The sequence below is a fragment of the Macaca fascicularis genome, chromosome 10 (assembly GCF_037993035.2).
Source record: "Macaca fascicularis isolate 582-1 chromosome 10, T2T-MFA8v1.1".
Taxonomy (NCBI): Eukaryota; Metazoa; Chordata; class Mammalia; order Primates; family Cercopithecidae; genus Macaca; species Macaca fascicularis.
The window spans coordinates 98,842,238-98,854,265 of record NC_088384.1 but is presented as its reverse complement, the minus strand read 5'-3'; the positions used below and the strand labels follow the sequence as shown (position 1 = coordinate 98,854,265).

Sequence of the window (12,028 nt, the reverse complement as noted above, 5' to 3'; positions counted from 1 at the left end):
GGCCTTCTGAATCAAGATGTGCATTTTTAACAAGATCCCCAGGTGGTTTGTATGTTGTAGTTTGAGAAGTACTACTAAAAGCCTTATTGCTTGACCACTCTCTACCTCAGTTTCCTTATTCGTTAAATAGGAATTACTAGTAGGACTTATCTCACACTTTATCAGACATCAGAATCCCCAGGAAGGTTTGTTAAAACAAAAATGTTCTGTCCGCATTCCCAAAGTTCCTGATTCATTAGGTCTAGAAATTTATTAGATGAGGCTAGATATTTCAGTTTTTTTGTTGTTTTGTTTTGTTGTGTTTTTTGAGATGGAGTTTCTTTCTTATTGCCCAGGCTGGAATGCAGTGGCATGATCTTGGCTCACCACAACCTCCGCCTCCCAGGTTGAAGTGATCCTCCTGCCTCAGCCTCCTGTGTAGCTGGGATTACAGGCATGCACCACCATGCCTGGCTAATTTTGTATTTTTAGTAGAGATGGGATTTCTCCATGTTGGTCAGGCTGGTCTTGAACTCCTGACCTCAGGAGATCCACCTGCCTTGGCCTCCCAAAGTGCTGGGATTACAGGTGTGAGCCACCACGTCTGGCCTGAGAATTCACATTTTAACAATTTCCCAGGGGATGTTAGTGCAGCCCATCTTGAGAACCACAGCTCTAGATTTTTCTAAGAGCATTTCTGTCTCCATGCCAGACCTGTTTTCCTCCATGAAGTATACTATTTCATTATTTCATTGCTAGACTTAGTGTTTATGTTTTACTCTTTCTACTGTTTTTATGATCTTAATCCAGCCTATAAATTCCTCTAGGCAGAAATTATACCTCCCATAGTCTCTCATTTTCTGTTTTGTAAAATAATGAGTACATTTTCAGCATGATTAATAATAGAATGGGGAAGGGGGAAAAACCTCAGACTGTCAACCCCAGTAAACAACATCTCCAAATGGATATCAGCCCTGGAATTATCTTACAAATTTACATTTATAACAAGTTCCCAGATGAGGCCGATGCCGTGGATTCAGGGACCACTCTGTGAGAAGAACTTTGACAGGGACTTTAAGAGGATCAAGTGAACAGTCTATCATGTAAGCCATTAACACAGTGGCTGGCACAAAGTCAGCCTTCAAAACTGTTAATGTGACTTTTACTTGATAAACACTCAGATAAATCCTGTTTAGTTGAACAAAACGTTGATCAGACTCAGCTATGGAGTGCTTTATTCATGTGAGATGGAGTGACATTTCATAGGAAGCAGTGCTTAATTACAGCTGTGCTCACACCTGGTGTTGCCAGTGTTCTACTGAGGTCAGTTCCCAGCCCCATGTGTGAAAAAAAAAAAGCAGATTTAGAAACAGACTGTCAGAAAATCTCAAGGCGGTAGCTCATTCGATTTCAGGAAACCCAATGTATAATTTACTGTAGGAGAAGACAGACACAGGAAAGTGCCAAGTGGAATGCATGCTTTCAGTGTCCTGGACAGATCCCCTTTTCAAGCAAGTGCCCTCAACCCTAGAGCAGTGGGCATGTCGGCTGCTAAAGCCTCACAGCTTCCTTTTCCCAGAGAGCTGCCCTCGGTCAAACAAGAAGTTTCCTCTTCTCTCTGCCTCCTCCTCTCTCTGCCTCGCGATCCCTGACTCTGAACTACTGATGGACACAGTAGTTCAACCACAAGGTACTATTAACTCTGGGATACGCTTCATGTTCCATGGCTCCTTATGAAACCAGGCTGGAGCTTGAGTCCAGATGTGATCCCATCCTTGCTTAGCCCCTTTTCTCACTCTGTGCTTTACATCCTTTCTCCTGAAAGCACTCCATGTGTCAAAGTCTGCTTCCAGTGACCCCAGTGAGAGACACCACCTATTGGGGCCCACTGGGACATCTGTCGAGTTGACTCATGGAATCAGAAGGTCAGACGATGATTCCACTTTAGAACAACATACATATTGACTTGAAAATCTTGCCACAGAAGGAAAAGAAGCATGTCCTGAAATTTCAGTGGAAGGATATACTTACGTCTGAAAAACTACTGCAGGAATCAGAAGAAAATTTCCAACAAGCTAAGCGGTAGATAAGGGCCTGATCTGATGGAATTTTTCCTGGGCTTCTGTGGGCACTCATCCTTGCTATGCTTCCTTGTGGCATTTCCCAGGACTCTGGGCTTTCCTTCAGTGTCCCGCTCCCTCTTCCTCACACCCTAACATTTGCATCTCTGTGCATTTTTATGCTACCTCATGTCTGGGTTGGAGTCTTTACTCTCCCACCCTGGCTCTGGGTTATGGTTTTCTTCAGGCTCTTGGCAATCCTTCCCTGCTCCGCTTCTCCCTATACCCTCTCAAACCTGCTCTGTTGCAGGTGGACCTGGATTTCTGAGCCCTTGTATATTGAACAAAACTTCCTCTTGTTTTTTTCCCTTTGCGTTTTTCTCTTCTGCCTGTGTCTGGAGCTGAAATGGCAGGTGGGACCTGTGCGTCTAACACATTCATTCTGCAGAAATCCCTTCTCCATGTTGCCGTAGCATTCCGACATCTGAGCCTTTCGCCATTTGATCATCTACTCCCTGGTCTTCTAGGATCACCTTGATTTCTGTTCCTGGGTTCCTGCCAGTCTTGACTCGCATCTGCCTGCCCTTCCCTGCCTTGTCTTGAACAGTCACATTCATAGGCCCTTCTCATCTGGGCTCACCTCTCTGAACTTGACCTTTGTTTCTTCTTGCCAGTGGTGCATCCAGCGCTATTTCCTATCATGACTCTAGGCCCTCCTGCTCGTCTCTGTCCTGCTGTTGCCTGCTCCCAATATGACAAGTGTGATTATCAAAAGGCCTATTTTCCAGACATTTTATAAGACAACCTGCAATTTCCTATCTTTCAGTAGGATAAAGCCTGTTGGTTCAGGAGCTAACTGAAAAATGTGAATCGTTCAGGTGGACACCCTTAATCTTCCCTGGCCCTGCTAGAATCTGACATCATTAAGAAGAAAAGTAAATAATCCTGGAGGTGACATGAAAATAAAATTTCAATTAAATGTGAAAAATGAATGTTTTGCATGTAACCAGTCTTTTTCTCTTTATGTAAGTTTGTTACTGCTACTGTAACAAATTCCACAAGTGTGATAGCTTATAACAAAACAAATTTATTTATTTATAGTTGTGGAGATAAGTCAGAAGTGGATTTCACTGGGCTAACATGGGGGTGTTGGCAGGCTTTTGGCAGGCTGCATTCTTATTAGAGCATCTAGTGGAGAATCCATTCCCTTACCTTCCCCTGTATCTAGAGGCTGCCTGCATTCCTTGGCTCCCGGCCCCTTCCTCCATCTTCAAGCCAGTGATGGCATCACTCTGACCTCTCCTGTCCCACAGCTTCTTCTCTGCCTCTGGTTCTCCTGCCTCCCTCTTTCGAATATAGGGACTCTTTTGATGACATTGGGCTCAGATGGCTAATCCAAAATGACATCCCCATCTCAGGCTCCTTGACCTATTCACATCTTCACAGTCCCTTTTGCCATATAAGGTCACATATTCCCAGGTTCTGCGGACTAGGATATTGGCATCTTTGGGGGGCTGTCAGCCTGTCTACCACACTTTCTATGGCTAATTTCACAGCTCTGCTAACACTAGAGCTCTGCAAACAGTAGAATACAGCTTCATGTGCTGTTTTGCATGCCTTCTCGTTTATTCCTCACAATAACTTTATATAGTGGGCACCATTTTCAAATCTTTTGTGTAGATGAGGAAACTGAAGCTCAGAGAAATGAAATCACCCACCGAAGGTCGCACAAACTAAGCATTTGCCGTGATTAGTTTTATTAGCAGTCCCTATCCTGTCTTTCTCTAGCTCCATCCCTGTTTTCTTACAGGCATCTAGGTAACAGGAATCTCCTGGGAGCTCACCTGTGACCATTGGTGGGCCAGTCACATCCAGGAGAGGTCACCTTGGATTTGGAAACAATTGCATATGAGGAGTTTTATACCAGATGGGCTTGTATTTTTGTACATTATTTTCTTCTGCTGGATTTCTATATATTTATTCTTAATATTTTTATAAACAATTATTTTTGTTTTTGTAAATTTTATCAAATAGATGGTGGGCCATTCAGTCTGAAAAGTCAGGTCTTAGTTTAGTCCAGGAAAGTGACCTCCTGTATCTTGGGATAGGATTTCATTCCATTCATTGCACTCTCTTCTGTGGAAGCTCCAGTTACTTACAGGGTAGTTAGTTGTCTGTTGTTCATTTTCTTGATCAGTTTGCCTCTCACTGATTTCCTTTATCTTTGCTTTCTTTGCCATCTGGGTTATTTTTCCAGGCCTGTCCTCTAGGTCGCTGGTTTTCTGCAATGTTGATCCAGCTCTTTACTTCTAATGCCATGTTGAAATCTGCAAATGGCATTGTTTGTTTTCCTCAATTATTCCCTTGGCTCCCCGAGTTGTATCTTCTTTCTTAGTACCTATCCTTGTCACCTCATCTCTTAGCTCATGCTCTGTGGAGACCATGTGTTGATATCATTCTCAGTCTCTCTTTTTTAATCTCCCATATTTCTTGGCTATTCAGAAGATGGACGTCCAAGGCAAAGCTCTGTGTTTCATGAGCTTGGGTTGGGCATGTGCATTTTGCTTTTTTCTCTCCACCTCTTATGCAACATTACTATATCCCCCACCCTTTTTTATTGTTCTCAGCTAATAAATTGGTGGCAAATAGGTGGATCCTGGTGTCATACCTGCTGCTCATACTCTCCCACTCTGAGAAATGAGGGTGCTTGAAGAGGTGAGTGATGGGGCAGTGGTTAGTCCACACTGGAGTAACATGCATGGCGTTGTAAAAGTAGGATCTGAAGCCAGATGCCAGCTCTCCAGCTTCCAAGCTGCGCAGCCTTGGGGAGGCAATTTCACTTCCCTGAGCTTCAGTTTCCTCTTATATATGAGAGCGATAAGAAGTGCACCTACCTTATTTTTCATGGGGGAATAAATGAGAAAGCATATAAAACACTTAGCACACAAATAGTGTTTAGCTGTTGTTAGCTTAATAAAGAAAAAAACGAAAATGTTTATAATGTTGTAAATAACTCAGGTTAGAAAATATTGACCCAAAGCCTCACCACTCACTCATCCTTATCCACCATGGTGGCCCCGAAGTGCATTGCTCAGCAGTGGGGAAGATGGGCTCCTTTTGATGACCCCCCTTCTTCCAAGGCCCTTCTTTTCATTTAGTGACCTCTTTTCCAAATCAGGATACATTCCTGGTGTTTGCCAGAATTTTTCCTCCTTCCTCCCTGCACTACTTTGGGAAGGGACATTACATGCGGTGTGTCATATGTTCTCATAGTGGGGTCCAAGTTGTGCCATCTCCTGCAAAGATGCCTCAAGGCATGAGGTAGCTGGTTGGCAGTTTCAGCCCTGGTGACTTTTCTCGCCTTCCATTACCTTGTACTGGTTTTTATTTGGGCAGGTGAATAGAAACTTTCCAGTTCAGAGAAGTGAAATTGCCTGCTCAAGTCTGCACAGCTTGGAAGCTGCAGAGCTGGCACTTGGCTTCAGATTCTCCTCTTACAGCCCCATGCTTGTTGCTCTGATGTGTACTAACTATTCCACATGTCGGTTAGTTTCTGGCATGGGAGGCAGTTATGGTTACCTCTCATTCTGCCATGGCTTTTGAACAATACCGTTCATTTTTTTATGTACAAGTGTAAGGGAAATACATGTTTGAGACAAAGTCTGAAGAATGTCGAAAAGTAAAAAGCAGCAGCAAAATATTGCCTACAGTTTCCCTGTCTAATCTGTAGCAAGTCTCTTCTAGCTGCCCTTTGATGGGGGCCTGGGTTACCCTGGGTTTCTGGCCTTCATGATCACTGCCTCCCCCTGGTATTGGTCTCCCCTCATTTGCTGCCATAGAGCTGAGTAGTGTGGCTCTACCTGCACCTGTGCCCTCCTCCTGACAGGTCACTGTAGAGGGTGAGGGAAGATGACATAGATGAAAGTAGGATGTGCACATGGGGAAACTGTTTACTTCGTGCAGGAAACTATGAAGATCGCATCTTGGGAGACTGGGAGACTCAGCATGAGAATCATGAGTCATAAGGTTTCCCTAAGTCCAGATAATTAAAGTAGTCAATTTCACTTTTTGGGGAAAAACATTTTTAAATTAAAGCAGGCTGAGAATACGGTCTTAGTAAAAAGAGTGCTTGACTTGAAGTTGGAAAACCTGGATAAGGGGCTCATGTACTCTACGCATTTAGCTAAACTGTTGGACATTTGGATTTTTCTTCCGAGAAGAACAGCAGTTGTACAAACCCCAAACAAGGCTGTGAAGATACAATGAAGATTTATACAAAAATACCCAGCCCAGGGGCTGGCACATACTAGATAAACATCCAGTTAATAACGTTAATAAACATCCACTCAAACTGCATTGACATGCATGTGCGTTACCAGTTCTCGTAACTTGCAGCTGTGAAAGAGGTTTTTTCAAACTCAGGATATCCCTCCTGAAACTCAGGATGCTGAAGACAAAAGCCCATGTGTATTCACCTTGATTCTGGAAATGTCTACCAACTTGGGAGGCTTTCAGACAAGCTTCTAAAGATGAGCAGAGGAAAGCCCTTCAGTGTAAAATGAGCAACACTTGTAAGCAAACGTGTGGGGAAAGTTTGTATCATACCTAAGGGCAGGATAAGCTTCTAGAGATGGTGTGACAGTTGTGAGAACTGACTAGCGATGGCTGTGAGCTGAACGTGGGTTTTTATGGAACGGGGTGTCCTCAGGGAGACTGGACCCTCCAGGCAGAGGAAAGAGCAGGTGCCGAGGGAGACGGGTGTTGGAAAGCTACCGTCCCCTCCCTACCTGTGGTGATAGCCTAGGGCAGGTGGGGCTCAGAGCCTGTGGGGTGGGGTAGCAGGGCACCAGCCATAGGGCCTGGGAACCGGGCTCTTTTTCTTCCATGTGGGCTGGGTTTTCACTAAGTCTGCTGAAGTTTGTCTGAGAGAATGCTGTGGGTTCTGCTTCAGGGAAAAAGGAAAAGAGGAAGGAAAGTGAAGGGGCTGCATGCCAGTCCCCAATGCAGGCTGAGCCAGGGTGTTTAGAAGGAGCCTTTTTCCTCTGTTCTTACCACCAGGCCTCTGTCCTCGAATCAGCTCACTAGCAAAGTGTATTATTGAATCAGATCATTAGCACAAACCAGCCATGAAAACTCCCACCTTTTTAAAAAAAAAAAAAAAAAAAAAAAAAGAGGCAGGGCCTTGCTCTGTTACCCAGGTTGGAGTGTAGTGGCTTGATCATGGCTCACTGCAATCTTGGGTTTGTGGGCTCAGGAGATCCTCCCTCCTCACCCTCCAGAGTATCTGGGACTGAAGGGGAGTGCCACCATGCCTGGCTATTTTTTAAAATTTCTCATAGATTCAGGGTCTTGCTTGCTGCCCAGGCTGGTCTCACACCCTGGCCTCAAATGATCCTCTTGCCTCAGCCCTTGCAAAGCACTGGGATTACGGGCATGAGCCACTGTGCCTGGCTGGAAATCCCTTCTTATAGTTGAAAGTCCTGAGCCCCTGGGGTGTGAGGATGGGTGGACATCCGTGCTGGGAGTCGCCTGGAAGTCTAAGATGCTCTGATTCCTCTTCTCCCTCTCTTCCTCTGTTCTACAGCAATGGAATGGCAGGGACACGGCCCTGATGGTCACCCGCGTGGTCAACCACAGGCGCTTCTCAGCCACGGTCAGTGTGGCAGACACTGCCCAGCGGAGCGTCAGCAAGTACCGCTGTGTGATCCGCTCTGACGGTGGTTCTGGTGTGTCCAACTACGCGGAGCTGATTGTGAAAGGTGAGTGCCTCCAGCCTACGCCTCTACTGCCACGGAAGGCCGGCGCTAATGGGCCTTAAAGCCCCTTTTCTCATCTGCTGTTCCTCCCCCACATTTAGTAAAAGAGGAGATTAATTTCTAGTCACTCTGGCCTCCCTCCCCAACACAAACTCCCCAAACAGGAGAAATTATTGTAAAATCATGCAACATTGCATTGCTATTCCAAGTCGAGTTTCACATACAGGAGCCATACGTGAAAGACTGTGGAATATATAACAGAAGGCATCTTCAAATTTGGTCTTATTTTGTATTTAAAGTTAGAATGAACAAATGTCCTTGTATTTGGGTGGCACGCTATGGCAGTGTTCTCGTACTATTGTTTCTGAGGAATTTCTTAAAAAATGAGAACTCAGTACAATGACAATATTTTGGAAGGACTTTTGAAATAAATAATTCCTCACCCCACTGGCCTTGATTCAATTCTTTTCAATTTTCTTGTTCTTATTCACCTTGAGATACTGTTTACATGCTTTCCATTAAAATATGCACATTGTTTTCTACTTCTCTCAAAAAGCTGGATATCCCATTTCTTTCTGAAACTTTGTCATCTTTGTTGTGATGCTTAATGATCGTATGCTCTCTCATCAAATGAATTATCCTATTTTGTTAAAACCCCCCATTTGCAGTCATTTGGATAATTCCAGGTGTTTTGTTTTTTCTTTCCTTTGTGTATGTAACAATTAGCACCTTCATGGAGTTCTTCTGGAGAGAACATTTTATTCTATTGAACCAGATTATTTCCTTAGGATAAATTCCCTGGGGGTAGAGTTGGGAGGCCAAGAATATGATTTATGGATTTTTCTTTGTGTTGCAATATTGCTTTTGCAAAAAAATGGTTTGACAGTTTACACTGGCAACAGCAGCATGTGGATGTACTCGTTTTACCAATGTTATGTTCGCCAATTAAAATTTTAATATAGCATAATTTAGTGAATGAAATAATGAAGCTGTTCTTATTATGCTAGCTGTAGAATGAGACCTGGTGTGTTTGAAGGGAAAAAACAAAAAAACAAACATAAAAAACCACTGATCGAGCCTTTGAGGGCTCCTGAATTAGTTTCCTTTGTCAAGGTATGGGTGGGTGTGGAAACTTTGACCTCATTTTGCTGATCCAGTGTGACTGGTAGCCTTGGGCTGACCAGACTGGGGGTTGCAGACTGGGATTCTCTATCCTGGCTGTCTTGACTTTATACAGACATTCACATGGCTGATCATGTGCCATCATTCACATCTCAGCTGAAATGTCATTATGTCGTCTTCTCCCAGAGAACTTCCCTGACCTCCTGCCCACGCCTCCCTTCCTGGTGGTCACAATTCCTTCTCATTGCCTGGTCTCCTTTTCGACATAGTTCTTATCACACTTTAAAATGCTGGTTTGCCTTTATTTGTTTACTTGGTGACTTTTTGTTCCGCTTTTAGGATCTAAGCTCTATGAGAGGAGGGCTGTCTGCTGGGTTGGAAGTCTCTGCACTCAGCACAGTGCCTGGCCCTGGTTCTCAGTTTGCTGAAGCAGATGAAGTTGTTAGTGTTTGCCTGTTTTGACTTGCACAGTCAGTCGTTTCATAAGGCTCAACTTGAAAAAAATTGTAGAATGATAGATGAGTGAATGAATTATTGACCTCAGCAGGAGTTGATTTCCTCACCATAATGCCATGAACACTTAAGCCAAAGATCAACAAATTAGGCAGTCATGAAAAAACAACTAAAAAAATATTTACATTTGTTTACATTAAATGTTATTAACATAGAAAAGAAGCCACCACTTTGATGGCATTAGGCTCCTATCTGCTTTGTTGGTGCCATAAGATTAGCTTGTGTGATCCGGTATGGTGGCTCATGCTTGTCATCCCAACACTTTGGGAGGCCAAAGCGGACAGATCACCTGAGGCCAGGAGTTCGAGACCAGCCTGGCCAACATGGTGAAACCCCATATCTACTAAAAATATTAAAAAATAGCCAGGCGTGGTGGTGGGTGCCTGTAGTCTCAGCTACTTGGGAGGCTGAGGCAGAAGAATTGCTTAAACCCAGGAGACAGAGGTTGCAGTGAGCTGAGATCACACCACTGCACTCCAGCCTGGGTGACAGAGTGAAACTCTGTCTCAAAAAAAGGATTTATTATTATTATATACGTATTATGTGACATGGGGGTTATTGCAGGCCTTTCAGGTACTCAGTGAATGTGTAGTTTCAGCTCTCCTGCTGGAATATGTCTTACACCTTCTATGGCTGGTCTCCCATACCAGAATGAGAGTCTCAGGAGAGAGTGCACTGCATTTGCTCCTGCTCCTCACCGTCTTGCTAGCACCTTGCATGTACATGGGGCAAAGTTGGTGGCAAGAGAATGTGACCAGTGGCTATGGGAGTTAGTGTAGCACTCTGAAATTTCCATGCACAGACAAATGGAACCAGAAAACGCTTGGTTTATTCTTTCCTTATATGCCCCCATTCAAGGGCAGGATGGGGAGCTATGAGGAGAGAAACCAAGAGGCTCCTGGGACAGAGGATGTGGTAGAGCATCCTTGCTTTATTCGGAGAGGTGGCCAGGGCTTTACAGGGACGTTGATTTGTTCTCTGCTAGCTGTGCATCCTGGGCCGGAGTCGAGAGGAGGGGCCAGTGCTAGCCCGGGTGCAGTAGCCAGGCCTGGCCATATGTCTGTGCAGCTGCCACTGCTCACCTGCAGCCCCTGCCACTCCAGCTTAGGGAGGGTGGGGTGGTGGGTGGCATCCGGTCTCCTTCACATTGAACAGTGGGGGGTTGGCACTCCCTGTAATCTGGTCAATCAAGGTGTAATTTTATTACACATTGATGAAATTCATCCATATTTTTGGCATGTGTTATCACTTTTTAGTGCCCATTTTTCCTCCATGTAAGTATTATAATGGTGGTAAGCTAGGAGCTTCGTCCCTTGCATGTAAAGAAGTCCCTTCACATGTGTGACCTGATTTTATCCTAATTGCAGCTCTGTACATTGGTTTTATTTTAACTCATTTCAGGGGTGGGAGAATTAGCACAGCCAGGCTGAGAAACAGGGCCATCCCAAGGGGTAGAGCTGGAGTCTGACCTGCATCTGGTTCAGGCTATATGGCCACACCTGGAGTGCGGGTGGGTCGTGGCCTTGCTGGCACCTGGTGCCACAACGTCATGAGCAGTGCTGAAGAGGCTCAGGTACCAGGCAAGCAGGAGTCCCTGGGTCCATCTGGCTAACTTGCCATTTTGACACATGACGTTCCCTTCCTGACCCTCAGCTAACTTCCAGATTGCTGGAGAAATACATTTAACCTACACTCACCCCCTCCCCCGACCCCACACACACTGCTAAAGAGTTAGTGGCATCCAAGCAAAACAAGAAAATAAAAGGCAGGGACCCCCTCAGGAGCAGAAGCAACCAGAGGAAACCTGTCACCCTGGAGTGGGTGCCCAGGGACCCATTTGAAGGCAGCAAACCCGAGCGTTTGGAAGAAACCGTGTAATGAGGAATGACTCACTTACCTCTCAAGAGCCCTTTGCCTTTGCAGAGCCAGGATGCTTAAGTACTTTAATACTGAAGTATTTGTACTTATTTAAAAAAATATGAGGGAAAATCATTAATCCTCCCCCTTTCAGAGAAGGGAGAAAATCTGAAAAACAGACCAAAAAAGGAAAAGGATTCTCAAGGGCCAAGTACTGTGTTATGCGATGGGATCTGGATTCCTTCTTCTTGGACTGACGTCACCCATGACCCTGGGATATCACAGAAAGAAAACCACGTCTTCAAGGTCTTCCTCCTCACAGGTTCCCACCCTTTGGTTCCAGTTCAGGGCAGGAGATAACTGCAGCCAGGATGCTTGTGTCTGAATTCTGGCCCCACCTTGTCCCAACTCTGGGACCTTGAACATGATCAAACCTCTCGGGGCCTCAGCTGGCTCATCTGGGAACAGGAATGTAGAATTACCTCCCTCAGAAGGTGTCATGAGGATTACATGTGATAATGGACGTAGGAGTTCTTAGAACACTGCCCTGCGTAGGTACTCTAAGGTATTTGTTAAATAAAATAAAGAAATTGCCCACGGGGGTGGGATTTCTCAGACAAAGAGGTAAGAGAGATGAAGGGCTCCGGGGATGGGGAACAGGATACTGGACCCAGGTGCCGATCTGAAGACTGTCTCTGTGGCTTTGGGGAAATCATGTCGGGCCTATTGTGTAAAATGTGC

General features: G+C 45.0%; 1 protein-coding gene across 15 annotated transcripts in view; it reads left to right on the top strand.

The window, feature by feature from the left end:
- PTPRT (protein tyrosine phosphatase receptor type T) overlaps positions 1-12,028 on the top strand; it is a 1,114,889-nt gene that overhangs the window by 429,412 nt on the left and 673,449 nt on the right. For all 15 annotated transcript variants that reach the window (XM_074003238.1, XM_005569031.5, XM_005569028.5 and 12 more), the window contains exon 6: positions 7,624-7,798. In XM_074003238.1, the coding sequence (XP_073859339.1) occupies positions 7,624-7,798 (175 nt within the window). The remainder of the gene's footprint in view (positions 1-7,623; positions 7,799-12,028) is intronic.